Source organism: Lathyrus oleraceus, chromosome 2 (assembly GCF_024323335.1).
Source record: "Lathyrus oleraceus cultivar Zhongwan6 chromosome 2, CAAS_Psat_ZW6_1.0, whole genome shotgun sequence".
Classification (NCBI taxonomy): domain Eukaryota; kingdom Viridiplantae; phylum Streptophyta; class Magnoliopsida; order Fabales; family Fabaceae; genus Lathyrus; species Lathyrus oleraceus.
The window spans coordinates 207,148,432-207,174,085 of NC_066580.1; the positions used below are offsets into that span (position 1 = coordinate 207,148,432).

Here is a 25,654-nt window from a genome sequence, read left to right on the forward strand (position 1 = left end):
AAATAAAGTGGAATACCTAGCAAGCTACCTTTTCGGGAGTACGTGAGCCCTTACAAAATTCAGCAAATGAGTCAGAATACCAAATCAGGGTGCAACCGAGAATTGCACCACAAAAGAAATCACAACAGTGACAGGGTTAGGTAAATAATGCATGGCTATGATAAAACATGTCAGATGAGCAAAAATCAGAACAGAAAAGTCAGCATCTGTCACGTTCGCTCCTGCCTCGCCTAGCGAAGGCTTAGCGAATACTCGCTACATGCTCGCTTAGCGATGTGTTAGCGAGCGGCTGCGGGTTCTGGTTTTGATATCAGTACCATTTCAGCAAGCTTCACACCCTATGGCATCCATTACAGAGATTACATGGTTAAACATCCAAGATATTCATACATATTTAAATTCACATGCAAAGCTTAAGATATTTTCATAAATTCAATCATAATGCCATATGCAAATTAAGAACATAAAGCGGTAATAGTAAGGCAAACCTGTTTGCAACTGAATTGCAACCTTGAATTGGCAAGTCGGATTGAGTTAGGCGGAGGTAACCTTGGTGCAGATGAGTTTCCTTCAGGGTTTCCTTTAGGGTTGCTCTGAATTCTCTGGGTTAACCTTCAGGGTTTGCTGTCTGTGAGTGTTTCCCTTCCTCTTCCGTTTTCGTTCCCTTTTCTGACTGAAGTGGTGGTATTTATAATGCTCTTTTTGTGACCTAATGGTCTCAGAATGAAGCCCAGAATTTTCTGGTATTCGCCAGCTTCGCTAGGCGAGTGGCGTAGCGAAGGGTTCGCTAGGCGAAGGATTTGCTCGCCTAGCGAGCAAGCTAGTTTAGGCCATTTTCTGGATTTTGCCACCTGTGAGCTGGGTCTTTGTTCCTTTAAGATCAATGCCTTGCAAAATGAGTGAGAGTGCCTTAAAAAATGTCTTGCAATATTAACGGGCAAATTTTGGGGTATGACAACTGCCCCTGTTCAATATTCTTGAACCGAGAGAGTTAGAATGGTATGTACGTCATTCGTGGTCTGGAGGTGGAAGATTATTGAACACTTAGAATGCCCCAAAAATTTGCACTTGTCAATTAGTCTTGACGAAGATGGGCTTAAAGGTGCCATCCATGAGGTTTGATGAGGAGATTTTCAGAGTGCGTCGTACATCAGACGATTTCTAAAGACATGGGTGTCATACCGGGTCATATGCTAGACCGTATAGTGAGTCATCCATTAGGTTGTCGACTTCGCTAGGGAGTCAGAGTGTGTCATACGCTGCTGGAGATAAGGGATCAGAATGGATCATACGCTAGATCGTATCTAATTAGCAGAGTGAACCGTCCCTTAGGCTGCATCTGGAGAGGTAAAGGTCAGAATGAATCGTACGCTAGATCGTATCTGAGTAGCCGAATGAGTTGTCCATTAGGCGGGTGACTTCGCTGGGGATGAAAGATCAGAATGGATCATACACTAGATCGTATCTGAGTTGCAGAATGAGCCGTCCATCAGGCTGTATCTGAGTCACAGAATGAGCCATCCATCAGACTGTATCTGAGGATGAAATGGGAGTCGTACGCTAGACCACGTTTCAGAATGTACCGCACGCTAGGTAGTATCTGAGGAATAAAGATCAGAAGGGATCATACGCTAGATCGTATCTGAGGGGATGAACATCCAAATGGGTTGTAAGCTAGACCGTTTTGGAACAGTTGGAGGAACCATACGTTAGGTTGAATCAGAATGAACCGTACGTTAGGCTATGTCTGACAATATTTGTATACGTTGTATTTGCAATGAATGTCTGGGATGGGTTTAAAGATGCCACGCCATTAGGAGGATATCAGAATGCTTGTCAGAATGAATGTTCATATGGATTATATCTGAGATGTACTTGAATCCTTAATGTAATTGATAAAGATGTCCGTCTGAATGGACCTTTGTTTTGACTGTATCAGGAGGATGATTATCCTGAAAAATAAAGTTAGCTTCATGCTATGTCATGATGCATGAGATGTTTTATGCTTTCGGAAATAAATGCGAATGTTGTATGCATGCGTATGCTGCGAAATGATGTAATGAATGAATTATGCGTCTGAAAAGCTCTTCCGGGGAAAATAAATCCCAATATTCCGGTCGGAGATACTTGTATTGATGACCCTTTCTTAGCTGGGGATACTCGATTTCTGTCTGACGGTGGAAACACTCAACAGAGCCCGGCTGGGGATAGAAGAGATGACTAGTCTGTCTGGTGATGCCGACCTCTTCTGGGAAATAGCTGGTTTTTGTTGGGGAAAGGATTTGTAACCGGACTTGTTGGAAAGCATGGTTAGACCTTCTCCTCGATCCTAAAGTCTTTTAGTAATTGCTATTGCTATTCCATGCATGTATTTTCGGTAAACATCAATCATATTCAAATGCATATATTAATTCGAATTAAATCAATGGACGTTTATGCAAACAAAACGGAGAAAGTAAAACAAAAGCATCTTTTTGGAAATAAAATTGTATTGATTTTGAAAGAGGGCCTATAGACAGGCAATTCGTGTACAAGGAGACAGAAATCCTAGTAAGAGGAAATCATCAAGAAAACACAGAGAAAGCTATGCAGAAAAAGTCCTATTGATTTTAATTCCACTACTGTCATTATGTCTTCAAGCCTCTCATCTCCTGCTGTCGGATAAAAGTGATTGGCTTGTTCAGTCCCTTTGACTTGGGTGAAGCTGACCGAGAACGGGACATAGTCATACGCTTTAATCTCTAATTTTTGCCTAGACCGCCTTTTCAGGTTTTCAGTCCACCAGGATACCCTTTTTTGCCCAAGCCGCCTTTTCAGGTTTTCGACTTGCCGGGTGTACATTTTTATATTTTTATCCCTAATTTTGCCCGAACCCTTTTGGTTCGCCGGGATGCCCTTACTTTTGCCTAGGTACGTCGACCTAGCGGGTCTTTTTTATGCGTAGTATTTTCTAACTATGTCTGCGTTCACGGGATGCGGGAAATCTTCGCCATCCATTGTAGCAAGCATCATGGCTCCACCAGAGAATACCTTCTTAACTACAAATGGCCCTTCGTATGTGGGAGTCCATTTGCCTCTAGAATCACCTTGTGGTAGAATGATACGCTTTATTACCAAGTCGCCAATTTGATACACCTGTCTCTTGACTCTTTTGTTAAATGCCTGGGTCACGCGCTTCTGATATATCTGCCCATGACAAACAACCGCAAGTCTCTTCTCCTCAATCAAATTTATCTGATCGAGTCGAGTCTGAATCCATTCATCTTCATCTAAGCCTGCATCTTTCATAATTCTTAGAGAGGGAATATGAACTTCCACTGGTAAAACGACTTCCATTCCGTAGACTAAAGAGAAAGGAGTTGCCCCTGTCGAAGTTCGTACTGAAGTGCGATAACCATGAAGAGCAAAGGGTAACATTTCATGCCAGTCTTTGTATGTTACTGTCATCTTTTGTATTATCTTCTTAATATTCTTATTAGCAGCTTCTACGACGCCATTCATCTTTGGCCGGTACGGAGAAGAGTTATGGTGTTTTATGTTGAACTGCGTGCAGAGTTTAGTAATCATCTTGTTGTTCAAATTAGTACCATTGTCAGTGATAATTCTTTCAGGGATGCCATACCGACAAAGGAGACTATTCTTGATGAACCGTGCCACCACATTCTTGGTGACAGAAGCAAATGAGGCTGCCTCTACCCACTTCGTAAAGTAATCAATAGCAACAAGAATGAAACGATGTCCGTTAGAAGCAGTAGGTTTAATCTCCCCAATCATATCAATGCCCCACATTGCAAAGGGCCAAGGGGCTGTCAACACGCTTAATGGAGCAGGAGGCACATGTACTTTATCCGCATAGATCTGGCACTTGTGACAAGTTCTGGAGTGATGGTGGCAATCAGCTTCCATGGTAGACCAATAATACCCTGATCTCAGAATCTTCTTGGCCGTCGTATGTCCACTAGAATGAGTCCCAAAAATACTGTCATGCATGTCTTCCATAATCTTTTCTGCTTCCTTTTTATCCACATAGCGAAGCAAAGTCGAATCATGATTACGTTTGTATAATACTCCATTACTCAAAAAGAGTTTAGCGGAGAACTTCCTCAGGAATTTTCTGTCATTGATGGATGCCCCTTCAGGGTATTCCTGAGTTTCTAAATATCTTTTCACTTCGTGGAACCAAGGTTTCCCCTCTACTCCCTTAGTATTAAGCTCATAACAATATGCTGGTTCATCTAATCGTTCAATAGTGATCATGGGAGCTTCACTGTCCCATCTGACTCTGAACATGGATGACATGGTAGCCAATGCGTCTGCCAACTGATTCTCTTCTCGTGGGATATGTTCGAACGTAATCTCTTCAAAGTGTAGGATTAATGTCAACACCTGCTCTCGATAAGGGATGAGATTCGGATGTTTAGTGTCCCATTCTCCTTTGATCTGACTGATTACTAATGTTGAGTCTCCGTACACACTCAAAAACTTGATTCTTAGGTCTATAGCAGCTCTGAGTCCCAGAATACATGCTTCATACTCAGCCATATTATTGGTACAATCAAAACATAGTCTAGCAGTGAAAGGCGTATGGCAACCCTTGGGAGAGATGATTACAACACCAACACCGTTGCCCAATGCATTAGAAGATCCATCAAAAACCATAGTCCATCGGGATCCCAGTTCGGGTCCTTCATCCGGTCCAGGTTCTTCATAATCAGTAACAAGCATGACATCCTCATCTGGGAATTCAAAATTCATAGATTGATAATCATCAACTGCTTGATGATCCAAATGATCCGCTAGCACGCTTCCTTTGATTGCTTTCTGGGTAGTATACTGGATGTCATACTCTGTTAAAATCATCTGCCATCTTGCTATTCTTCTGGAGAGGGAAGGTTTCTCAAATACATATTTGATAGGATCCATCTTAGAAATCAATAAAGTGGTATGATTCAACATATACTGTCTTAGTCGGCGAGCAGCCCAAGCCAAAGTACAACAAGTTTTCTCAAGCAGTGAGTATCTTGTTTCATAGTCGGTAAACTTTTTGCTAAGGTAGTATATGGCGTGCTCTTTTCGACCAGACTCGTCATGTTGCCCCAACACACACCCCATTGAATTTTCTAACATGGTCAAATACATGATTAGAGGTCTTCCTTCAACTGGTGGCATCAGAATTGGAGGTTCTTGGAGATACTTCTTGATTTTATCAAAAGCTTCTTGACATTCGTCGTTCCATATCATCTCTTGATTTTTCCTCAGTAGTTTGAAGATGGGTTTGCAGGTAGCAGTTAAATGGGAGATAAATCGGGCAATGTAATTCAAACGTCCCAAGAAACCTCTGACTTCTTTATCTGTACAGGGAACTGGCATTTCTTGAATAGCTCTCACCTTAGCCGGGTCAACCTCAATTCCTTTACCACTGACAATAAAGCCCAAGAGCTTACCGAATCTTACTCCAAAGGTGCATTTGTTCGGGTTCAACCTCAACTTGTACCTCTTCAACCTCTCAAACAGTTTTTGTAAATGATTGAGATGTTCTTCTTCAGTATGAGATCTGGCTATCATGTCATCCACATATACCTCTATTTCGTGATGGATCATATCATGGAACAAAACCACCATAGCACGTTGGTAAGTTGCCCCTGCATTCTTTAGACCGAATGGCATTACTTTGTAACAGAAAGTGCCCCATTGCGTCACGAACGTAGTTTTCTCCATGTCCTCAAGCGCCATCTTAATCTGATTGTAACCTGAGAATCCGTCCATGAATGAGAATACCTTGTGTTGAGCGGTGTTATCTACCAGAACATCAATGTGCGGAAGTGGAAAGTCATCCTTGGGACTCGCTTTATTCAAATCTCTGTAATCTACACACATTCGCACCTTACCATCCTTTTTCGGTACCGGTACCACATTAGCAACCCATTGAGGATAAGAAGTAACGGCTAGGAAACCGGCGTTAAATTGTTTCATAACTTCGACTTTGATTTTCTCAGACATTTCAGGACGCATGCGACGAACCTTTTGCTTAACAGGACGACAATCTTCCTTCATTGGCAGACGATGCACTACTATATCAGTATCCAGTCCTGGCATGTCTTCATAAGACCAAGCGAAAATCTCTACATAGTCATGTAACATCTGAATCAATCTTCCTTTAACACTGTTTTCCAAGCCTGCTCCTATTTTGACTTCTTTCTTGTCTACTTCAGTACCCAGATTTACAGTTTCAATTGATTCCTCATATAGTCTTTTCCTCTTGTAGTAACAGTCTGGCAAGCTCTCCAGGTACTTCACAATCTTCCTCACTTCCGTCCTCGGCTTGGTAGATCGGATTTTCAAAGTCATAACGAACAATAGCAGAATTATTATCAACAGGATCCAGAGTGGATATGGATCTGCAATTTGTTACGTGAGTGTGTGTAAGAAAGCATAGCTTGTTTAAAAGATGACAGGAAAGATAAAGAGCGCAATATTTGAATGCAAAAAGTCCATTGATTTATTGAATGTGAATATGCTTATGAAAATGACAAAACCCTTAACAAATTAGCTATTGTGCCCCGGGCATAGACACAATGCTTTAAGAAGTTCAATTGTGAAAATTAAAAATTGCAACACTAAAATAGACAATAACAATTACTCCTGGCTAAAAGAAATCGGGATAGTGTCTTCAGCCTTCCAATTATTGAGTCCGTCACCAATTGTTGGGAAAATCCAGCTATCCAGGTCGCAATCGCTGTCAGCATCTTCTACAGCATTAATCTGATTCTTGACTACCTTCTCAGAGTTAAATCCCAGGCCGAATCTATCAGACTTGTATGGTACATCGATCAGTTGACCCCAGCCAATACGACCACCCTCTTCAACCACGGCTTGAGCGTCCTTCAGAGAAATCATAGTAGGAGGAGCACGAATAACCTTGGGCACACAGGAAGTTGGCTTAAGGACAGGACTATGCGGAGGAACTGCTTCAAATGACTGAGAAGGAGTCTCAACGAATTCACCATCCATCTCGACGTATCTGAAGGTATGCACACTACTGACAATATACTCTTCTTCCCCACACATAGTGACGATCTTACCTTCTATTGGATACCTCAGCTTTTGATGGAGAGACGAAGCCACAACACTTGCCCCATGAATCCAAGGGCGTCCCAGCAGGCAGGAATAGGCAGGACGAATGTTCATTACGTGAAAGATAGTGTTGAAGACTTGAGGTCCTATCTTGATAGGGAGAACCACCTCGCCGTGGACAACGCTCTTCGCACCATCATAAGCACGCACCACAACGTCACTGGGTTTCAGTTCAATGCTCTTACAGTCAAGCTTATCGAGCACAGCTTTGGGTAGCACATTCAAAGAAGAGCCATTATCGATCAACGCATGAGCCAAGGTGATCCCCTTACACTCGATGGAGATATGCAGAGCTTTATTATGATTCTTTCCTGCTGGTGTCAGGTCAGCATCGGAAAAGCCTAGGCCATTGTCAACAGTCAGGTTAGCAACATAGTTTTCAAACTGATCGACGGATGTCTCCTGAGGTACGTGAGCGGTCTTCAAGAATTTTATCAATGCATTGGCATGAGATTCAGAAGATAATAACAAGGATAACATCGAGATCTTAGACGGGGTATGCCCCAACTGTTCTACCACATTAAAATCACTCTTGCGGATGATTTTCAGCACTTCTTCCATTTCTTGTTTGGCAACATCTTCGGTAGTAACTTCGACCGGTGTCTCTGACTGAGAAGGGTTGATTGGTTCCTTTCCTCGAGTTTCAAGGGCGGGAGGTGAGATTTCTGGAGAGTAAATCCTTCCACTTCGAGTAATTCTACTAGTCCCAACGATGTCAACGTCATTAGGATTAGCAGGATTATCATTTTGCTTTACGCCATGGATGTAAACATCACCTCCATAATTCCACGGAATGGCTTTGCTTGAGGAATACGGTACTGGGCCAGGTGCGGTAATGATTAGGGGAGCTACCCCGGGCTCAGCAGTAATCTTCACAGGCACTCTAGTAGCGGTAATCTTCACCGGAACTTTGGATCTGGCAATCACAGATATTTCTTCAATAGGGTTTTCCACCTTAGGAATCTCTTCGAAGAGAATTGTACGATCATCCATCAGTTGTTGAATACCACTCCTCAAGTTTAAGCAATCATTGGGTCGGAGTATACAGAGATCGCAATTTTCAGCACAACCTGGAAATAAACCAGCTTGCAACAACTTCTGCTTGATGGTCAGGAGAGGGGATGCTAAGTCGGCTACATTAGAAATGTGAGAATTGTCATTCACAACATTAACAGTCTTGTCATGGTTAGGCATAGGCGCAATGATGACATTAGGAGTCTCTGGAGGCTCAAATTCAATTTCTCCAGCGTCGATCATATCCTGAATCTTATTCTTCAATGACCAACAATCGTTTGTATCATGCCCGGGGCTATCGGAGTGATATGCACACCTGGCATTGGGATTATAACGAGGAGAAGTAGTGTTGGAATTCGTAGGAGGATCTCTGAGGGTAATCAAATTTGCTTTTAGCATACCCTGCAGTGCCTGTGCTAAAGTCATATTGATCTTGGTAAACTGCCTTCTTGGCCTGTCTTGTCTGTGATGGAAGTTTTGAGATGGCGGTGCTGCAATCGTAACTGCTCCAATGGTATGGTCACGATTTTTCTTGTTACGACCCCTTTGACCGTACACAACATTTGATTCGTTCCTCCCCTGATGGGACCTTTTGGCGCTTGCAGAGGTAGTCGCCTGTATCTTTCCACTTCGAATGCCGCTTTCAACACGTTCACCTGTCAATATCAGATCAGTGAAACCCGATGAAGAACTTCCCAGTAGATGGCTGTAGAACGGATCAGTCAGTGTACTCATGAACATGTCCACTAATTCTCGGTCAGTCATAGGGGGTTTGACTCTGCCAGCCAAATCTCTCCATTTCTGAGCATATTCTTTGAAGCTTTCTTTAGATCCCATAGTCATATTCTGCAACTGTAGCCGAGTAGACGCTAGCTCAGAGTTATACTGGTACTGCTTATAGAAAGCTGTTGCTAAATCAGTCCAGGTGCGGGTGTTAGAGCTCTTGAGCTGATAATACCATTCCAACTGTGTGCCAGACAGACTCTCTTGGAAGAAATGGATCCATAACTTCCTATCAGTGGTGTGCGGCTGAATCTTTCTCACATAAGCTCTCAGATGCATCTGAGGACAAGACGCACCATCGTACTTAGTGAAAGTGGGGATCTTGAATTTGCGAGGAATGAGCACATCAGAGACTAGACCCAAGCTTTCGAAATCCAGACCGGGCGCCTTCTGACCCTCCATAGCTAGCATACGTTCTTCCAGCAACTTGTACTTGCCATCTCTTGGAAAGTATTGTTCATTCTCATAATCTTCATCGTCGTCCTCAGGGCTGAAGAGATCAACATTCTCCTCTCCTGAATCGTTATCTGTCTCCTCTTCTTGATCCTTCGGAATTCTAATCTTGGCTCCTGTGGCCTGTCCTCTGAGCCTTCTTCCCGGGTTGATGTAACTCACAGCTTTCTTGTCTTTCTTCTGCTCGAGCAAGAGAGCTTTCAGCTCCTCCTGTCCCTTGGATAAGCTCAGGATCATCTCCTGCAATTGAGCATTTTGAGTCTGGAGATCTTTGACAGTTTGTTCGAGAGCCATGTTTCTGTTTAGAAGGAAGACCGTAAGAATATTGATCTTTCAGAATACCTGTTATGCAATGTTATGCTATGCAATGTATGAAATGTTCTCAAGGACTTTTGGAATTTAACTTTGCGTAAACCACCCAAAAAGAGAGAAACTTTTATTAATAATTTCTTTAATCAATGTTCATTACAAAAAGAATAATAATAAAAATACAATGAAAGCTCAAGTCTCCCAGGGGCGACTTCTTTTTGGGCGAAGATATGCATTGAGTCTTCGTTCCTCATTAAGCTGGCTGGTAAGTTCTAACACTTTCTTCCTTTCTGCGACGAACTGAGTCTCAAAAGTATCCCTTTCCTCTCTCAACTGGATCCAGGATCTCTTCAGTTCTTCAACATTGGTAGGCATATCTGGATAAGGAATGATCTGAGGAGTACCTCCTTCAACTTCTGGTTCGACAATCTGAGGTCCGATTGCAAGATATGGCATGACAAGTTCACGAGCTCTGGCGCGTACCCATCTGAGATAAGGTTCCATAGGAATAGAGTTTTTCTGTCCTAAAGTACTTCTTCTCACCATGCCCCAAGCTCGTACAAACCTTTGGCGGAGACCTTGGGAATCATTGTCATAGTCAAACACAGTGCCTTGGATAATTATCTCATGTGGACCATCTCTTCGAGCATAACCGAATTGACGCAGGGCTAAAGCTGGGTTATAAGTGATACCTCCTCTTATCCCCAGGAGTGGTATGTTAGAGAATTCTCCGCAACAGTCAATGATGATAATATTTCCTTCGAGATGAGGACACCAACGGATGTCTGAATGGGAGAGCGACATTATCCTTTGAGACCATTTCAGATTTTGCTCGTTCTTCAAGACTGATTGAGGAAGGTGCGGAATAAACCACCTAGACAATAAAGGTATGCAGCACATGAGAGTCCCTTGCCTCTTCATAGTACGGGTGTGGAGGGAATGCAAAATGTCTCCAAGCAAGGTAGGCACAGGGTTATGAGTGAGAAATATCTTAATAGCATTTATGTCTATGAATTGGTCTGGGTTAGGGAATAACGCCAAACCATATATTAGAAATGCTAGGACATCTTCGAAAGCATGGACATCCATAACTTTTAAGAATTCTCAGGCCTTATTTATCAAAAATTTGGCAAGTAAACCCTTAACTCCACTTCTTGTTACCCAGTTGGTTTCAATATCGGACTTTGTCATGTGTAGAGCTGCGACAACCTCTTCAGACTTCGGAATCTTTTCTAAACCACTGAAAGGTGTTTGATCAAGGATAGGTATCCCATGCAGCCTGGAGAATTCTTCTAATGTGGGTACCAACTGATAATCTGGGAAAGTGAAGCAATGATGTTTAGGATCGAAGAACTGGAATAGGACTCTCATCATATCTTCTTTGAAACCAGTGGTAACCAAATTGAGGAGAGAACCATGTTTCTTGATGAACTGAGCATGATCGGGAAGTTCTGACACTAAATTCTTCAGTTGAGGAGAGATTGCTACAAAATTGATCCGGATAGTCTTCCTGGAAGCCATAGCCCTGTTACAGAGCAAAGTTAAATCCCTAAGTCCTTGAAATGGTTAATACAATGCTATAATGTTATGATGTTATGATGTTATGTAAATAACAATCACAAGCAAGTCACACAACAATCATTCTTAGGTTTTAAGGCTTGCATGAGTTCCGTAGGTAAGTACCCTCCCCACTGAAGTTTGGTTGGTTCAACCTGTCCTAGAATAGTAACCGGGTTCTAGAAGGATCTCAAATCATTGACCTTTCCTTAAGTCCACTTCAGTGCAACACCGAGTGGTTGACCGAAGCTTCCCTAAAGTCCAATCTCAAAGAGTGTAGCATCGAGTCTCAACCAACCCCAGTCGGAACCGAAGTCAGTTATCTCACTACTTTCTAATGGCTAGGATGAGTCAATTAGGGTTCTAAAGGTCTGGTTAATGCTTTGATGACACCACGCGAAAGCCAAATTTTTCCTCAAGTAAGCATGAGGAACATCAGGACATCCAAAGTGTCACATTAACCGTAGCCATCATTTTAACCATTCCAGTATACGCCGGATAGTCACGATGATCTTTTGCTACTTACCTAGGGTACACTAGATCCGGGTGTAGGATCTTTCACTCAAAAATACCCAAGAAATCCTTTAAAAGACAATTCAAATAAGTGATCTTTTTTTTTTTAAGGTACCCTCTCTTGGTTGTCCCCAACAGAGTCGCCAATTCTGTCATACGGTGAACTGACTTTAAGTGTTTTTGCTTCGGAAAGCAAATGTCGCGGATAGCAAGAGTCGCCACCGACTTTTCTTTTATCCAATAAGGAAGGGTGGAAAAGAACAGGAAAGACCTTAATTAGATTTTGGGTTCGGGAGGTACATTATACAAAGGGAAGGTGTTAGCACCCTTTGTATCCATGGTTATCCATGGGCTCTTAATTGCTTGATCACTTATGTTTGTCTGGAAAAAGTGCCTGTGAATTGCTTAGAAAATGTTTTGAAAAAAAACATTTAAAAAGAGTTTAACTTTGTAATGATTCTTGTGCGAATGTATACAAAGTATTTATCTCGTTTAATTTTGAAAGCGGTTTAGGAAAATATAACTTGGCAATGATTCTAGTAGAATGTATACCAAGTGGTGATTTTCTAGTATTTGCAAAGTGTGAGGTATGAAAAAATGTTTTAGGTTGTGAGCCAACAATTAAGAGTTATACCTACCCAAGGTCTTTATGGGTATTTCCTATCCTTATGAGGGTAAAACTATCCTTACTATTGAGAAATAAGTAGTTTTATCCTTTGGATGTAAAAGGGTCATCGTAGGGTCATCGATTGGTCATTGAAGGCAACATTTGTACGGATACCTTAGCATTCAAAGGGACGATCATCATTTAACCGTAGGCTACACCGAAGGGTCATCGAGGGACGAAATCATATATTCGAAGGCAACATCCGAGGGACTATGATTTATTTTATAGGGACATGATGATTTAATCGAAGGGTCTTTGCTAAGTGTATCCCCACATTCGCGGGACATGACCATAATACCGTAATACCGTAAGGCAACCAAGAGAGGTCCAAGATCACATATTCAAAGGTAATATTTTATAGTCAATTAGGTAATTGTAATCAATTAGGTAATTAGGATGAATCTCCACATTAAAATCAATTAAATAATTAGGATGAATCTCCACATTAAAATCAACTAAGGAATTAGGATGAATCTCCACATTAAAATCAACTAAGTAATTAGGATGAATCTCCACAAGGGTATCCCACAAATAAAGTGGAATACCTAGCAAGCTACCTTTTCGGGAGTACGTGAGCCCTTACAAAATTCAGCAAACGAGTCAGAATACCAAATCAGGGTGCAACCGAGAATTGCACCACAAAAAGAAATCACAACAGTGACAGGGTTAGGTAAATAATGCATGGCTATGATAAAACATGTCAGATGAGCAAAAATCAGAACAAAAAAGTCAGCATCTGTCACGTTCGCTCCTGCCTCGCCTAGCGAAGGCTTAGCGAATACTCGTTACATGCTCGCTTAGCGATGTGTTAGCGAGCGGCTGCGGGTTCTGGTTTTGATATCAGTACCATTTCAGCAAGCTTCACACCCTATGGCATCCATTACAGAGATTACATGGTTAAACATCCAAGATATTCATACATATTTAAATTCACATGCAAAGCTTAAGATATTTTCATAAATTCAATCATAATACCATATGCAAATTAAGAACATAAAGCGGTAATAGTAAGGCAAACCTGTTTGCAACTGAATTGCAACCTTGAATTGGCAAGTCGGATTGAGTTAGGCGAAGGTAACCTTGGTGCAGATGAGTTTCCTTCAGGGTTTCCTTTAGGGTTGCTCTGAATTCTCTAGGTTAGCCTTCAGGGTTTGCTGTCTGTGAGTGTTTCCCTTCCTCTTCCGTTTTCGTTCCCTTTTCTGACTGAAGTGGTGGTATTTATAATGCTCTTTTTGTGACCTAATGGGCTCAGAATGAAGCCCAGAATTTTCTGGTATTCGCCAGCTTCGCTAGGCGAGTGGCGTAGCGAAGGGTTCGCTAGGCGAAGGATTTGCTCGCCTAGCGAGCAAGCCAGTTTAGGCCATTTTCTGGATTTTGCCACCTGTGAGCTGGGTCTTTGTTCCTTTAAGATCAATGCCTTGCAAAATGAGTGAGAGTGCCTTAAAAAATGTCTTGCAATATTAACGGGCAAATTTTGGGGTATGACAGTAATCATCGCACACACATAAGGGAAAACCAATGAGTTTTTGTTATTTATTTATGTACTTATGCTTCCAAACTAACTTTTGATCATGGATGCACATCAAACACAATTTTTTTCTTAGGCATTAGGGATCAACCACCGATGGGTTGAGTAACCAAGTGAGGGTTACACAACTTAGTACATGTAGTTGCCTTTTACTACCTTTTTCATTTTTTCTCATTGTTTTTCAATTTTTTTCCAGTTTTTCCCCGGCTAACCAAACTTTGTGTGCAAATCAAAAGTATGTCGGAATTTTTATATAACTACTTGGAGATTACTTCTAAAGGACTCATATACAAAGTAGATTTAACTCTATATCTAATTTGGGAGGCTTTAGGTGTTCAGACAATACCTGTTTTGTGACAAAAATTCGGATGTCCTTAACCTTAACCTTTCCACTTTTGGATTTGATATACCTTCTTAACGCAATACCAAGTTGTTCAAAAAATGGGGTGATTTTTAATCACAAGCATAAATCACACACGTAAATGACTCGACAACACATGTAACAGACACACAGTTTGAGAACAATTAATCTAGAGAATAAGCATAAAATCCTAACTAGAAAGCAGGAATTCCTAGACTAGAAAGAAATAAATCCACCCCCACACTTAAATCAAACATTGTATGCAATCTTGAAATATATAAGCAAGAGAGAAGTAGATAAAACTTGGGAATTTGCGCCTGAATGCAGCTTACGGGTGTCAGCACTGGTGACAGGCGTCATCTGGGTGAAATTCAGTCGTCCCGAAGAAGAAGGGCCGTTTGTCATTCAATCTGTCTTGCTTCTCAAATTTTCCTATTTTTTCTTAAAATAAATGACCACCGTCGTGTTGAATGACGACCCAACCATCATGGTCACTTTCTTATGTGCAAACTTCCAATATTTTAGGCTTTTCTGAAGTGATCAATCTCTTTTTCCCCCTACAAATTCAAACAAACAAAAACAAAAGCAAAAACATTAAATTAGAAACTAGTGGGTTGCCTCCCACGTAACACTTTATTTAAATTCGGTTAGTTCGGCTTGTTAGACCCTCTAAATCAAGAGTCTGCCTCTTTCAGATTTAGATCATCAAAAAGTTTGAAATTTACCAAAAGTGGCTCTTCTCTCTTCCCGATAACGGGCTTAAGACCAACATCAGGATGTCAACAAGACATTTTAAACGTTTCTTATTAGCTTCTATCATCGGGGTAACCCTTACATATTCCATGTTATCGACGAACTTCACCAGACTACGTTTTTGATATTGAGCCTCCTCTAAAAGTTCCTTCTCGTCATATGTGAAAAAGTTATTCCCTAACAAAAATTAAAAATCAGTCAAATACTTGGGAAATAGGTCGGTATATCGGCTCTATACTCCACTACCAACATTGAAAATTGTGGCGTATGCCTTAAGGATGACAGGGATTACTAGGAAAAATCAATTCAAAAAAGATGGGAGTTTAGGAAAAGGTTTGAAACCATGAAAGATCGACTTGAAGCAACGTAATCTTTTACCCCTGGTTGAAGATGCCGGATCTCAGAGACATCAGAATAGGTGAAGAAAGAGAAATACACAAGTCTTCCTTTCACATGCTCACACCAATACTTGTATAATCTCATGTATGCCTAACACAAAGGGTGAAGTTGCGAATGAGCCACAACCAGGTGATTCAGTACCTCTATCTCAAAAGCAGTAAAAGAAAGACGAAGACCCATGATGGATATATCACATTCATAAAAAGGAATGATGCATGAACTATACTTATTACATACCCTTTCGTATTTAGAAGGGATCCAACTTATCTAATCAGATGACAAGCCTAACTCTATAGAAACAACATCAAAACTCGTCTAGTTTGGAAAAAACAGAAGCAGTGGAGAAGTAAACATAATCCATCAAAGAATATAAAGTATCCTTTTGAGACTTACTAATGTTTTTATATGATTTCTTGGTCATAATGCACTAAGTCTGCAGTTACAAGAAGCCAAAGAAACTACCAAGCTAAAAGAGAAGACATAGGAAAGGGAAAAGAAAATATTTATCCCTTGAAATAAATTGCGTTACAGAAGGCAAAAAATATTCACCGAACATGTCTAAATCTATCATACGTAGTACTCAAGAACTTAGGTTTCCAAGAATCATCATGATAATACCTACAAAAAGATGTTTGAAGTATGACACATTTAACACAGAGTTCCTTAAAAAACTAAAACAATCTTGACTCGTCCACCTTAAATAATTAGGATATAGTTGCCATCTGAGGCCATAGAAATAAGCCCCTGCCTACTCATGCTTTGGCAAGGGTTTGGGGGTAATTGTTCAGGGTCGACCCAGAAGACCCTAAATTAACTAATCCTACTGCGCTGTCTCAGTCAGCATTCCAATGAAGGTTCTGGTCCATCAGAAATATTCCCAAGGGGGTGAGGATATTTATTTTTTATGATCCTAAGAGATCTCAATCGAAAAGCACATCCAACAGCCATTTGCATAGAACAGTGGGAAAATAGTCGGTTCGTTATTTCTTTCCTCTATAAATATATAAAGCAAATGCCAAATCAAGGTAACATATATTCAAATACAATTTTCATTTCGCTATTCTCCTTCATATACTGACTTGAGCGTTTGAGTATTAACCTTGTAGGTACCTCCACTCCACCGCATCGGAGGCTGTGATCCACCGTCACCTTCATTTAAGCTTCTCATTTCTGGTTCTAGGACGAAACACTTTCTATAAGTGATTTCATATCTCATTATTGCTAAGACTACTTCGCCTATCTTAGTTACATCTTTTACAAATTCTTCTTCTCCAAAGTTGAATCTTGTGTGCTCTAGAATTTTTGTGATTAGATTACCATAGTGTAGGCACACTCATTTTTTCTTTCTTCCTATCATGTATTGAATTACTTGATTTTCCCAAAGAGAAAGCAAATGTTTCTGAGTGAAAGGGGAAAAATTTCTCTCACATGGGTGAAACCTGCTTTCAGTTTGAAGAAATGGCAAAAAGTTTACCCAAAGAATCAGAAAACCTATATATAGAGGAAATGAATAGTGTATCAAATCAAAAGGAAGACATAAAATTGAAATCCATGACTAAATATTATCTTGGGAATACAAGCGAACTCGAGTGCACTCGAATGCCCTAGAGATAAGCGTCACACCCTAACTTGTGAACCTAAGGCCACGTGGTTGAAAAATCCGTGAAACGTCTCAATGATGGGAAGTGCATTTAAAGTGCTTCTTCCCCGCTACTTTTGTAAAATTGCCTCACGGTCTTCTCACTTCTCCTTAAGGTAAGCTTTAATGATGAGATGTTAGCCTAAACTTCAAAAGACTACCTGATTGATAAAACGTCTGTTAAGCCTTAGGAGCAACTGTTTTAGGCAGACCAAAGGCCTAAGATGAGTAAGTTCCAAGTATCAAGCCCAATGAAATTATCCGTCATATATAAGTGGCATACGTTAAACATAAGGTACAAAACTATATTGTCAAACTTACACTTTACTCGTTTTGAACTTTGTAATTGATTTACGCATTAGAGTGCTAATTTTGCAAATCTACTCCCACGCCACCGTATCAAAGATATATATCACCACGTTAGGAGTCTATCATCACCGATTAATCATAATTCATCAATGCTATATTGCCACCATTTTTTACACTAATGATTACACCTGACATCGTTCACCGTATTTATACGGTTAACAATGTTTTTTTTTAAATAAAAAAAATTCATTTACAAAAAAAACATTGTTATTTTAAAATTTTATTTTGTAACACAGATCTAAATTTTTATCATTAATCAATTTTATCATTGCATAAACCACAAAATGTATCTTATTAACCACTTATTTTACTTATATAATTCATTAACCAACTTCACTACTTTATTAATCAATAAAATATATAATATTAAATATTTTCAGACATTAAATTATAAAATATATTAACCAATCTTTATATTTTATTATCCATTTTTATTTTACTATTTACTATTTTTTGTTTTCTATTTTTGTGAATTCATTAACTAAATTATGAATCCTATTCACCAACCTTATATAACTTATTAACCAAATAACTTATTAACCAAATTTAATTTATCATGTGAGATTATTTTTTTTTTATGTAAGAACACTTAATAATCAAAATATAAATTATATTAACCAATTTAAAATTATAGTTAATTAATCAACTTATTTTTTTCTTTAAGATTAATATATATATATATATATATATATATATATATATATATATATATATATATATATATATTTTGAACTGAGGAGATAATATATTAATATATATAAAACATAGTGGGACACATGCCCCCATAGTATTACACATCCCTCCGTCCATATATATATATATATATATATATATATATATATATATATATATATATATATATATATATATATATATATATATATATGATATTAGTTTGTAAATGAATGGTTAAAGTTTTTGAATTTGAGAATTTTGATTTAAATAAAAAAGTAAAGAAAAATATAAATGAGACACATATGACATGTCTATGTCTATGGAATTCTGTAAATACTAAAATTTACAAATATTTCTTTTAACTGAAATAAATTTAAAAAATCAATTTAATTTTTCTTAAAGAACCAGTAGTATAATATTATTTATAATAGTAGTAAAAAGAGTTGGGTGATACGCCATATCATCCTATTAACAGCAGCAACATCATACCACATCGTGAATGCCATTGGTCGAGGCCACGCCATGTAGGCTGCATATGCGTCACCACACGCACAAACCCTGTTGTTCCATTTAATAAAATAAAAAATAAACATTACCTCCAAAAAAAGCAAGACCCAACACCGAACAAATTGAATTCTATTTTCTCGAGAGATTTAGATCTAAAAACAGTGTTTTCTTCTAAGAAGGTCAAGTTATGAAGTTAAGAGATGGAAGTGAATTCACTCTGCTAGTATTGTTACTGTGCTTAACAACTCTCTCTCTTAAAACAGAAGCTGTGTGGATGACAATTCCCAGTTCAGGAACAAAGTGCGTGTCTGAGGATATCCAAACACACGTTGTCGTTTTAGCTGATTACTATGTTGTCACTGAAGAAGGTCCTCAGCTTCAAACAATTTCCGCCAAGGTAGGTTTACACAAATTAACCTTTTTTTTTATATATATTTAATTTACTTTTCCATTCATGTTTCTCAAGTCATAAAGTCAACTAGGCAGTACATTTATTTTCTCAATTTTAATTTATTTTTCAAAAAATAAGGATAAGGTAGTCCAAGATAGAGAGAGATTGATCTATAATAGGAGGGTACTTTTCTCTCAACTTATCGTTAAATCGACAATGATTTGCTGAATGAATCTTTGACAACTTGTTTATCGACAGAGATTGAACTTTACATAAGGGGTTTCCACCTATTTAATTCAACTAACACATAGCAGCAGTTAAGAAGACATGTTTGTTTTATGAGGGACTATATAGCTATTTTGCAAATTGGAGGGACTATATTTCTGAGGCATGTTATATTTGTGCAGGTAACTTCTCCTTATGGAAACAACCTTCACCACAATGAAAATGTTACACAAGGGCAGTTTGCATTCACAACTACTGAAAGTGGAAATTATGTTGCGTGCTTTTGGATGGGTGGAAATCAACAAGAAGGTGCAACTGCAAGTGTAAACCTTGATTGGAAAACTGGAATTGCAGCCAAGGATTGGGATTCTGTTGCAAAGAAAGAAAAGATTGAGGTGAATACAAATCTACATTCATATACATTTATATTTCATGTCTTATTAATGTTCATTAATCAGTTTGTTCTTTTGGTATGGTTTAAGGGTGTTGGACTTGAACTCTTAAAGCTTGAAGGAATAGTGGATGCCATCCACCAATATCTAACTTACTTGAAGGACAAGTAAGTTTTTTACTCTTACTTTTATAGTGTGGTTTCACTTTGATTAAATTAGTTTTTAGTTTCACTGCATAAGTGTTGGAGCCGCAGTAGAAATTTGGCTTCTAATAATAATATAACACAATTCTCACTAAAGTTGAATATGAAAAATAATATAGCATAAACAATAATTGTTGAAGAAATATATATTTCTAAAGAAGAAAATTGATATATTATAAGAAAAATGTCACTTTGTTAGTATTGTTGTTGATGTTATGAACAAAGCCAGGCTTAATTTATATAATATTCAATATACTATAAATTATGAGAACGAAATTTCCCGTAAACATAATCCACCCACTTTGTTACTTTCCTGTTATTACTCCGGGGAGAAATTGACATTTCTATTTTACTTATATCTACATTTAACTTTTGCTAAATATTTCCACAATAAGTATGCACTATCTGGCATCTGATCCTGTTCCAGATTGCCAAAGTAGTCTCATATTACTTGGAAGTCAAGGCTGCTAAGGGTAATTTATATACAGCACTCACACTCATAAATTCAACTAGTCACGTTTTTTAAAAGACAAAACTGTGACAGATTTTCTTACCCAAAGCAGACAATTACATTGCCCTTAGCGGACTTCACATCGACCGGAACAACATTAAGTCATAACTCATCATGTAGACATTTAGAGAGACATTTTAAGAACTAATACAACTAAGTATCATAGAGATTGACTATGATTGAATACACATGCAGAACACTTTCACATTAACATTGCATATAAATTAATATATTATGAGTCCCACATTAGATAATATATAACCTGAACATGTAGTGTAGTGTAGAGACAATCTTCACTCTACAGGCTGCTTTTGCAAGATTGAGTTAGGACGTGGAAGGGTGTGTTAAAGTCCAGCATCAAACAATATTTAGTATGACATAACATAATATTATAATTTTTAAAATAGGGATTAATTAATGTATCATATGTTACTAGATTCGCCATTTCAATTTCATGAATGCTCAAACTGAAATGTATTTCACTGGTTCAATAGCTGGTCTTATATTTTAAAAAAAACTTTGTAGGAGTGAAGTAGTTGAGTATCTTCTATAACACCAAAAAGTACTGTTATCCTAATGCTAAGAAACAAAAAATAATTATAATGTGTCAAGTCCTTCACAATAGCTGCAAGTAACTATTATACTTGATTATTTCACCTAAAAATTTAATTTTTGTTGGACTTTTTGCCACAGGGAAGCAAAGCTGAGGGAAGTGAGTGAAAAAACAAATGCTAGAGTGGCATGGTTTAGCATCATGTCTCTTGGTCTCTGCATTTTTGTTTCGGCATTGCAACTCTGGTATCTCAGGAGCTACTTTCGAAAGAAGAAACTCATATAGATATAGGTATTGATATTTATACGAGACTCGTTGACAAAATTATTTTTCTTTGAGATTCTGGTTGAAGTAAGTAGCTGTCCAACAATCAAGGAACCAAGAAGAAGCACTCGCATCGCAATAGGTTTCCAAACAGAATGCTCAATGATTATTGGTATATAAGATAAGAATCGAGTATGACGTGAAGGGAGTGGAATGTGTACTTCTTGTCATTCTTCTTGGATTTTCCCTATGTTCTTTTGTTTTCAGTGTTTGTAGAATCTCATTCATGTGTATTACAGAGCAGCTATGACTACCACCATTGTCTCGTTTAATAGATTAGACCCGACCATTAGGTCCATGCACCATGTTTCTATCTTTGGGGTTGAACTTGATATGTTTCATCGTCCCATTGGTGGAATTTAAGTAAATAATTTTGATAATTGTTATAAGTTAGCGTCCCACTTCAACATCACTCGCGTCCACTTAAGAAGACAATATGCTTAGTATGTATTTATAAACTCTAGTATTATTTATAAACAAATCAATATAGGATTTTAATCTTCTTTCACATCTCAACATTAAGACAAAAACACTTTCTTTATTTGATTTCACATCTTTACATTTGTTAGGAGATCGTTTGCAGTTAAGCATGAAACAAATAGTAGTATCGAGTTGCAGAAACCACGTTTAATTCCATACTTGTAAGCAGAAGAATTGTACCAGCCCACTTAATGATGTTCATTCATAAACTCCTATCATAAGAAATACAAATAATTATATGAAAATGTTAAGAGGGTTTCTTAAGGCACTCTATATGCTTCTTATGCACCAAAGAATTTTTTTAAAATTTTCCCTAATTTTCAGAGATGTATCTCTGAACGCATTCAACACACACAACACACATTATTATGAGTGGTGCCTTATAAGTTGAATTATTTTTATTTTGTAGATGCATCTCTAGAATATTTTAAGAAATATATTCATAATTGAGCAGTTAAGTAGAATTTTCAGAATTGCATCTCCGAAAGTTTGGACGAGATTTTGAAATATTCCGTCACTTTTGCATGTATATGTCACTTTTGCATTTATATTTCTGGAGATGCATATTCGGAATAATCTGATAAAAAAACACTTGCATGATCACACAACCATTGTTTCCATTGTTGTTTTCCTCTACAAACCCTCACAAAAAAACCTTCCATTCTCAATCCATTTTTTCACTTCAAATCTCCAAACTTGTGGTTCATCATATCAAAGGGAGCAAAAGAAGTTAGAATTTAAGGTAAAGATCATTTATTTCACATTGCATTGTTCACATTAATCCTGTATTTTGTCTGAAAAAATGAGGGTTGTGTCCGAAAATGTATCTCCGGAACAAGTATGAATATTTTCGGAGATATATTTCCGGAACTAGTCTGTGTTCATTTTCCAACTTTGTTTTCAACAGTAATGCTTATCTACTGTTTGTTGTAATTGTTTTCATTAGATATGGTACACCCCGATGTTTTCCCAAAACAAGTGTTTCTCCGAATGCCCAAGGTGTTATTGTGAATGCAGTAAATGTTGGGAACTAATTTAAAAACGAGCAAGAGTTTGAACCTCACGATCAAATGCTTCAATGAATTCATACGGAGGCCTCTAAACTTGAATTTGATGTGGTTATCGGAAGGTCCAATAATGATTCAGATAGAAGATGCGCTTTTGTGACAATGACGTGCGAAAGAAGCGGGAAATATATAACTCCACTCCGGATTTTTAAAAGAGACGGCACCACTTTAAGATGTGAATGTCCGTTTAAGGTGTGTGGTTACATGTTGGCAAACAAAAACTAGAGATTTAATGTCATATGTGGTTTGCATAACCATGATTTGTGTGAAAAATTAGCCAGTTATCCTAGTGTGTGTATGCTCATGCCGGAAGAGAAGGAATGCTTTGCTGACATGACATTGAATTTGGTTCAACCGAAAAATATACTTGTAAATTGAAACGGAAAAAATCCAAAAATATATCAAATATCAAGAAAATTTATAATATTCAGTACCAAACTAACAAAGCGTTTATGGGGGATAAAACTGAAATGCAGAATACTTGAAACTGTTGGATGATAAAATTTACGTGTCTAGGTATCGAATGTGCGAGGATGAAGTTATTGTTAGAGATATATTTTGGACTCATCCTGATTCTATAAAATTGCTCAACACGTTTCCTACTGTGCTCATACTTTATTCAACCTACAATACCGACAAGTATATACTTCCATTATTGGAGATGGTTGGTGTTACCTCAACTGAGAAGACATATTCATTTGGGTTTGCATTTCTTGAGTTTGAAAAAGAGGACAATTCTACATTGGCCTTAAAGGTGTGTCAGACACTGTTGAAGGACCAATGTGAGATGCCTAAAGTGATTGTTATCGACTGCGATACCTCCTTGATGAAATTGGTTGCGAATGTATTTCCTTATTCTAATGCATTACTTTGTAGGTATCACATAACAAATAATGTGAGAACTCGGGTTAAACCTGCGGTAGGGATGAACAGATAGAGTCTGAAGATGGAAAATGGTGAAGGCGGGTGTAGTTGTGGAAAAAATAATGGATGCATGGAATCATATAATAAATTCTTCCACAAAAGAACTATATGTCGATTATGTTATGCATTTTAGGAAAGTTTGTGAAAAGTATCCAGATTTGTTAAAATATGTCGAAAGCACAATTCTTGACCAGGTGAAGGATAAAATTGTTTGTGCATGGACTGATAATGTTAGACACCTTGGAAATACAACAACTAATAGAGTTGAGTCTGCCCATGCTACTTTGAAAATTTGGTTGGGAAATAGTAAGAGTGCTTTATGTAGAGATTGAGACTCCGTGCACCACATGATTCAAAACCAACATAATGAGATACAAATGTCATTTGGTCGGAGAATCACAATTTTGGAACACAGATTTAAAGACAATACTCTTTATTCGCATTTGGGCGGTAACATTTCTCGGGCGGGTTTGAATTATATTTTTCACGAGGCTAAACGAGCTGTTAATGTAGGCTTCGATAGCGCAAAGTATAGATGCACAATTGTGAAAATATATGGTCTTTCATGTGCTTGTGTTATTGCAAAAAAGGTGAAACTTTGTAGCCCAATAACAATGGATGAGGTTTGCACTCATTGGAAGAGACTTAAGTTTGATGATGATGGTGTCATGAATGACGGTAAAACGAATATCTCTATTTTAACATAATGGGAAGTGATATAAGAGAGATTTTTGAAAGCCAATGACAACATGAAACTCCACGTCAAAGAACAATTGAGGAAAATTGCCTATCTGGAAACCACAGACATGAAACCACCATCTCAACCGGTAAAAATAAAAGCCGTCCCGAAGAAAATGAAACCTACACTGAATGACAATTCGACTACATGTTCTCCGTCATTTCTTGAACATGTTAACAAAGTTTTTCCCGAATCACCAACTCCAAAATCTCAAAAAGTGTTGTCAAATAAGCTTGCATTAGCAAACTCCATCCTACGCCACCTCCAAAAAAAATTCCGTTCATCGACGAGATGCCCGTTTTTATGCACAAATACATCGAGCGGTCTGACACTGGAGGCAACATGGATGCGTTTCCTGATATGGGTCACCTAATAGCATGTGAGTATGATATAGTATATATTGATCTGACACGATATAGTTTTTCGGAAACCTTTTCTTACACTGTGCAACGCCCTACCTCAAAATCCAAATGATCATATTATGTTATTGGATGACTTTCAAAATCAAGTCATTTTGTTTAAGTTTACTTGAAACCGGGATGCTCTATACCACCTGCATCACCGGAGTGGATGATTCATTCAACAACAAAAGCCGAGACTTGGCCGAATCATTTTATAGAAAGGATGCAAGAGTTCGAGAAATTGAGCAACATTAAAAGAGGATCAAATGCACAAAATTCCAAGGAGGTATCACCCATAGATTTAGCTGACGACATATGTTTCAATTCATTTTAATTTATTGTTTAGCTGACGACATATGTAATTGTGTTTATATATGAATGAAGTGTAATATATTTAACATTTGTTCATATTGTGTCTTTATGCATTCTTGATCACCCCCATAACAACATTTGTTCTTTTGTAAAAAAAAGTTATGTTTTAGAGATTCTGTTTTGAAACTGATTTAGGAGAACTTCCGGAGATACATCTCTGGAACAAGATAATTGAATGCAGAACCAGAGATATATCTCTGGAATCAGCTTGCTAGTTATTGAGTGATCCATATTGATCTATGACTTCTATAAATTAAGATGCTCTTATATTATATTTCGCACAAATTTAAAATGTCTAAAATGTCATTAATAAACATTGACTGGTATGTCGCAAATGTCTCGTTCTCCAGCTCTACACCCGGTCGAACGTTCAAGCTCAACGACTTCACCTCCCTCGAAGATATTAAATAT

General features: G+C 38.1%; 1 protein-coding gene across 1 annotated transcript; it reads left to right on the forward strand.

Annotated features, from left to right (window-relative positions):
• Positions 1 to 18,656: 18,656 nt before the first annotated feature.
• Positions 18,657 to 21,649, forward strand: LOC127118911 (transmembrane emp24 domain-containing protein p24delta3). Its single transcript, XM_051049148.1, has 4 exons — positions 18,657 to 19,058; positions 19,460 to 19,672; positions 19,760 to 19,836; positions 21,077 to 21,649. The coding sequence occupies exons 1-4, from the start codon at positions 18,849 to 18,851 to the stop codon at positions 21,219 to 21,221; spliced, it is 645 nt and encodes a 214-aa protein (XP_050905105.1). The 5' UTR covers positions 18,657 to 18,848; the 3' UTR covers positions 21,222 to 21,649.
• Positions 21,650 to 25,654: the final 4,005 nt, after the last annotated feature.

Coding starts and splice junctions, on each gene's coding strand:
- LOC127118911 (XM_051049148.1), top strand. CDS start 18,849: ATGAAGTTAAGAGATGGAAGTGAATTCACTCTGCTAGTATTGTTACTG. Junction 19,059..19,459: donor TTCAAACAATTTCCGCCAAG/GTAGGTTTACAC, acceptor ATATTTGTGCAG/GTAACTTCTCCTTATGGAAA. Junction 19,673..19,759: donor CAAAGAAAGAAAAGATTGAG/GTGAATACAAAT, acceptor GTATGGTTTAAG/GGTGTTGGACTTGAACTCTT.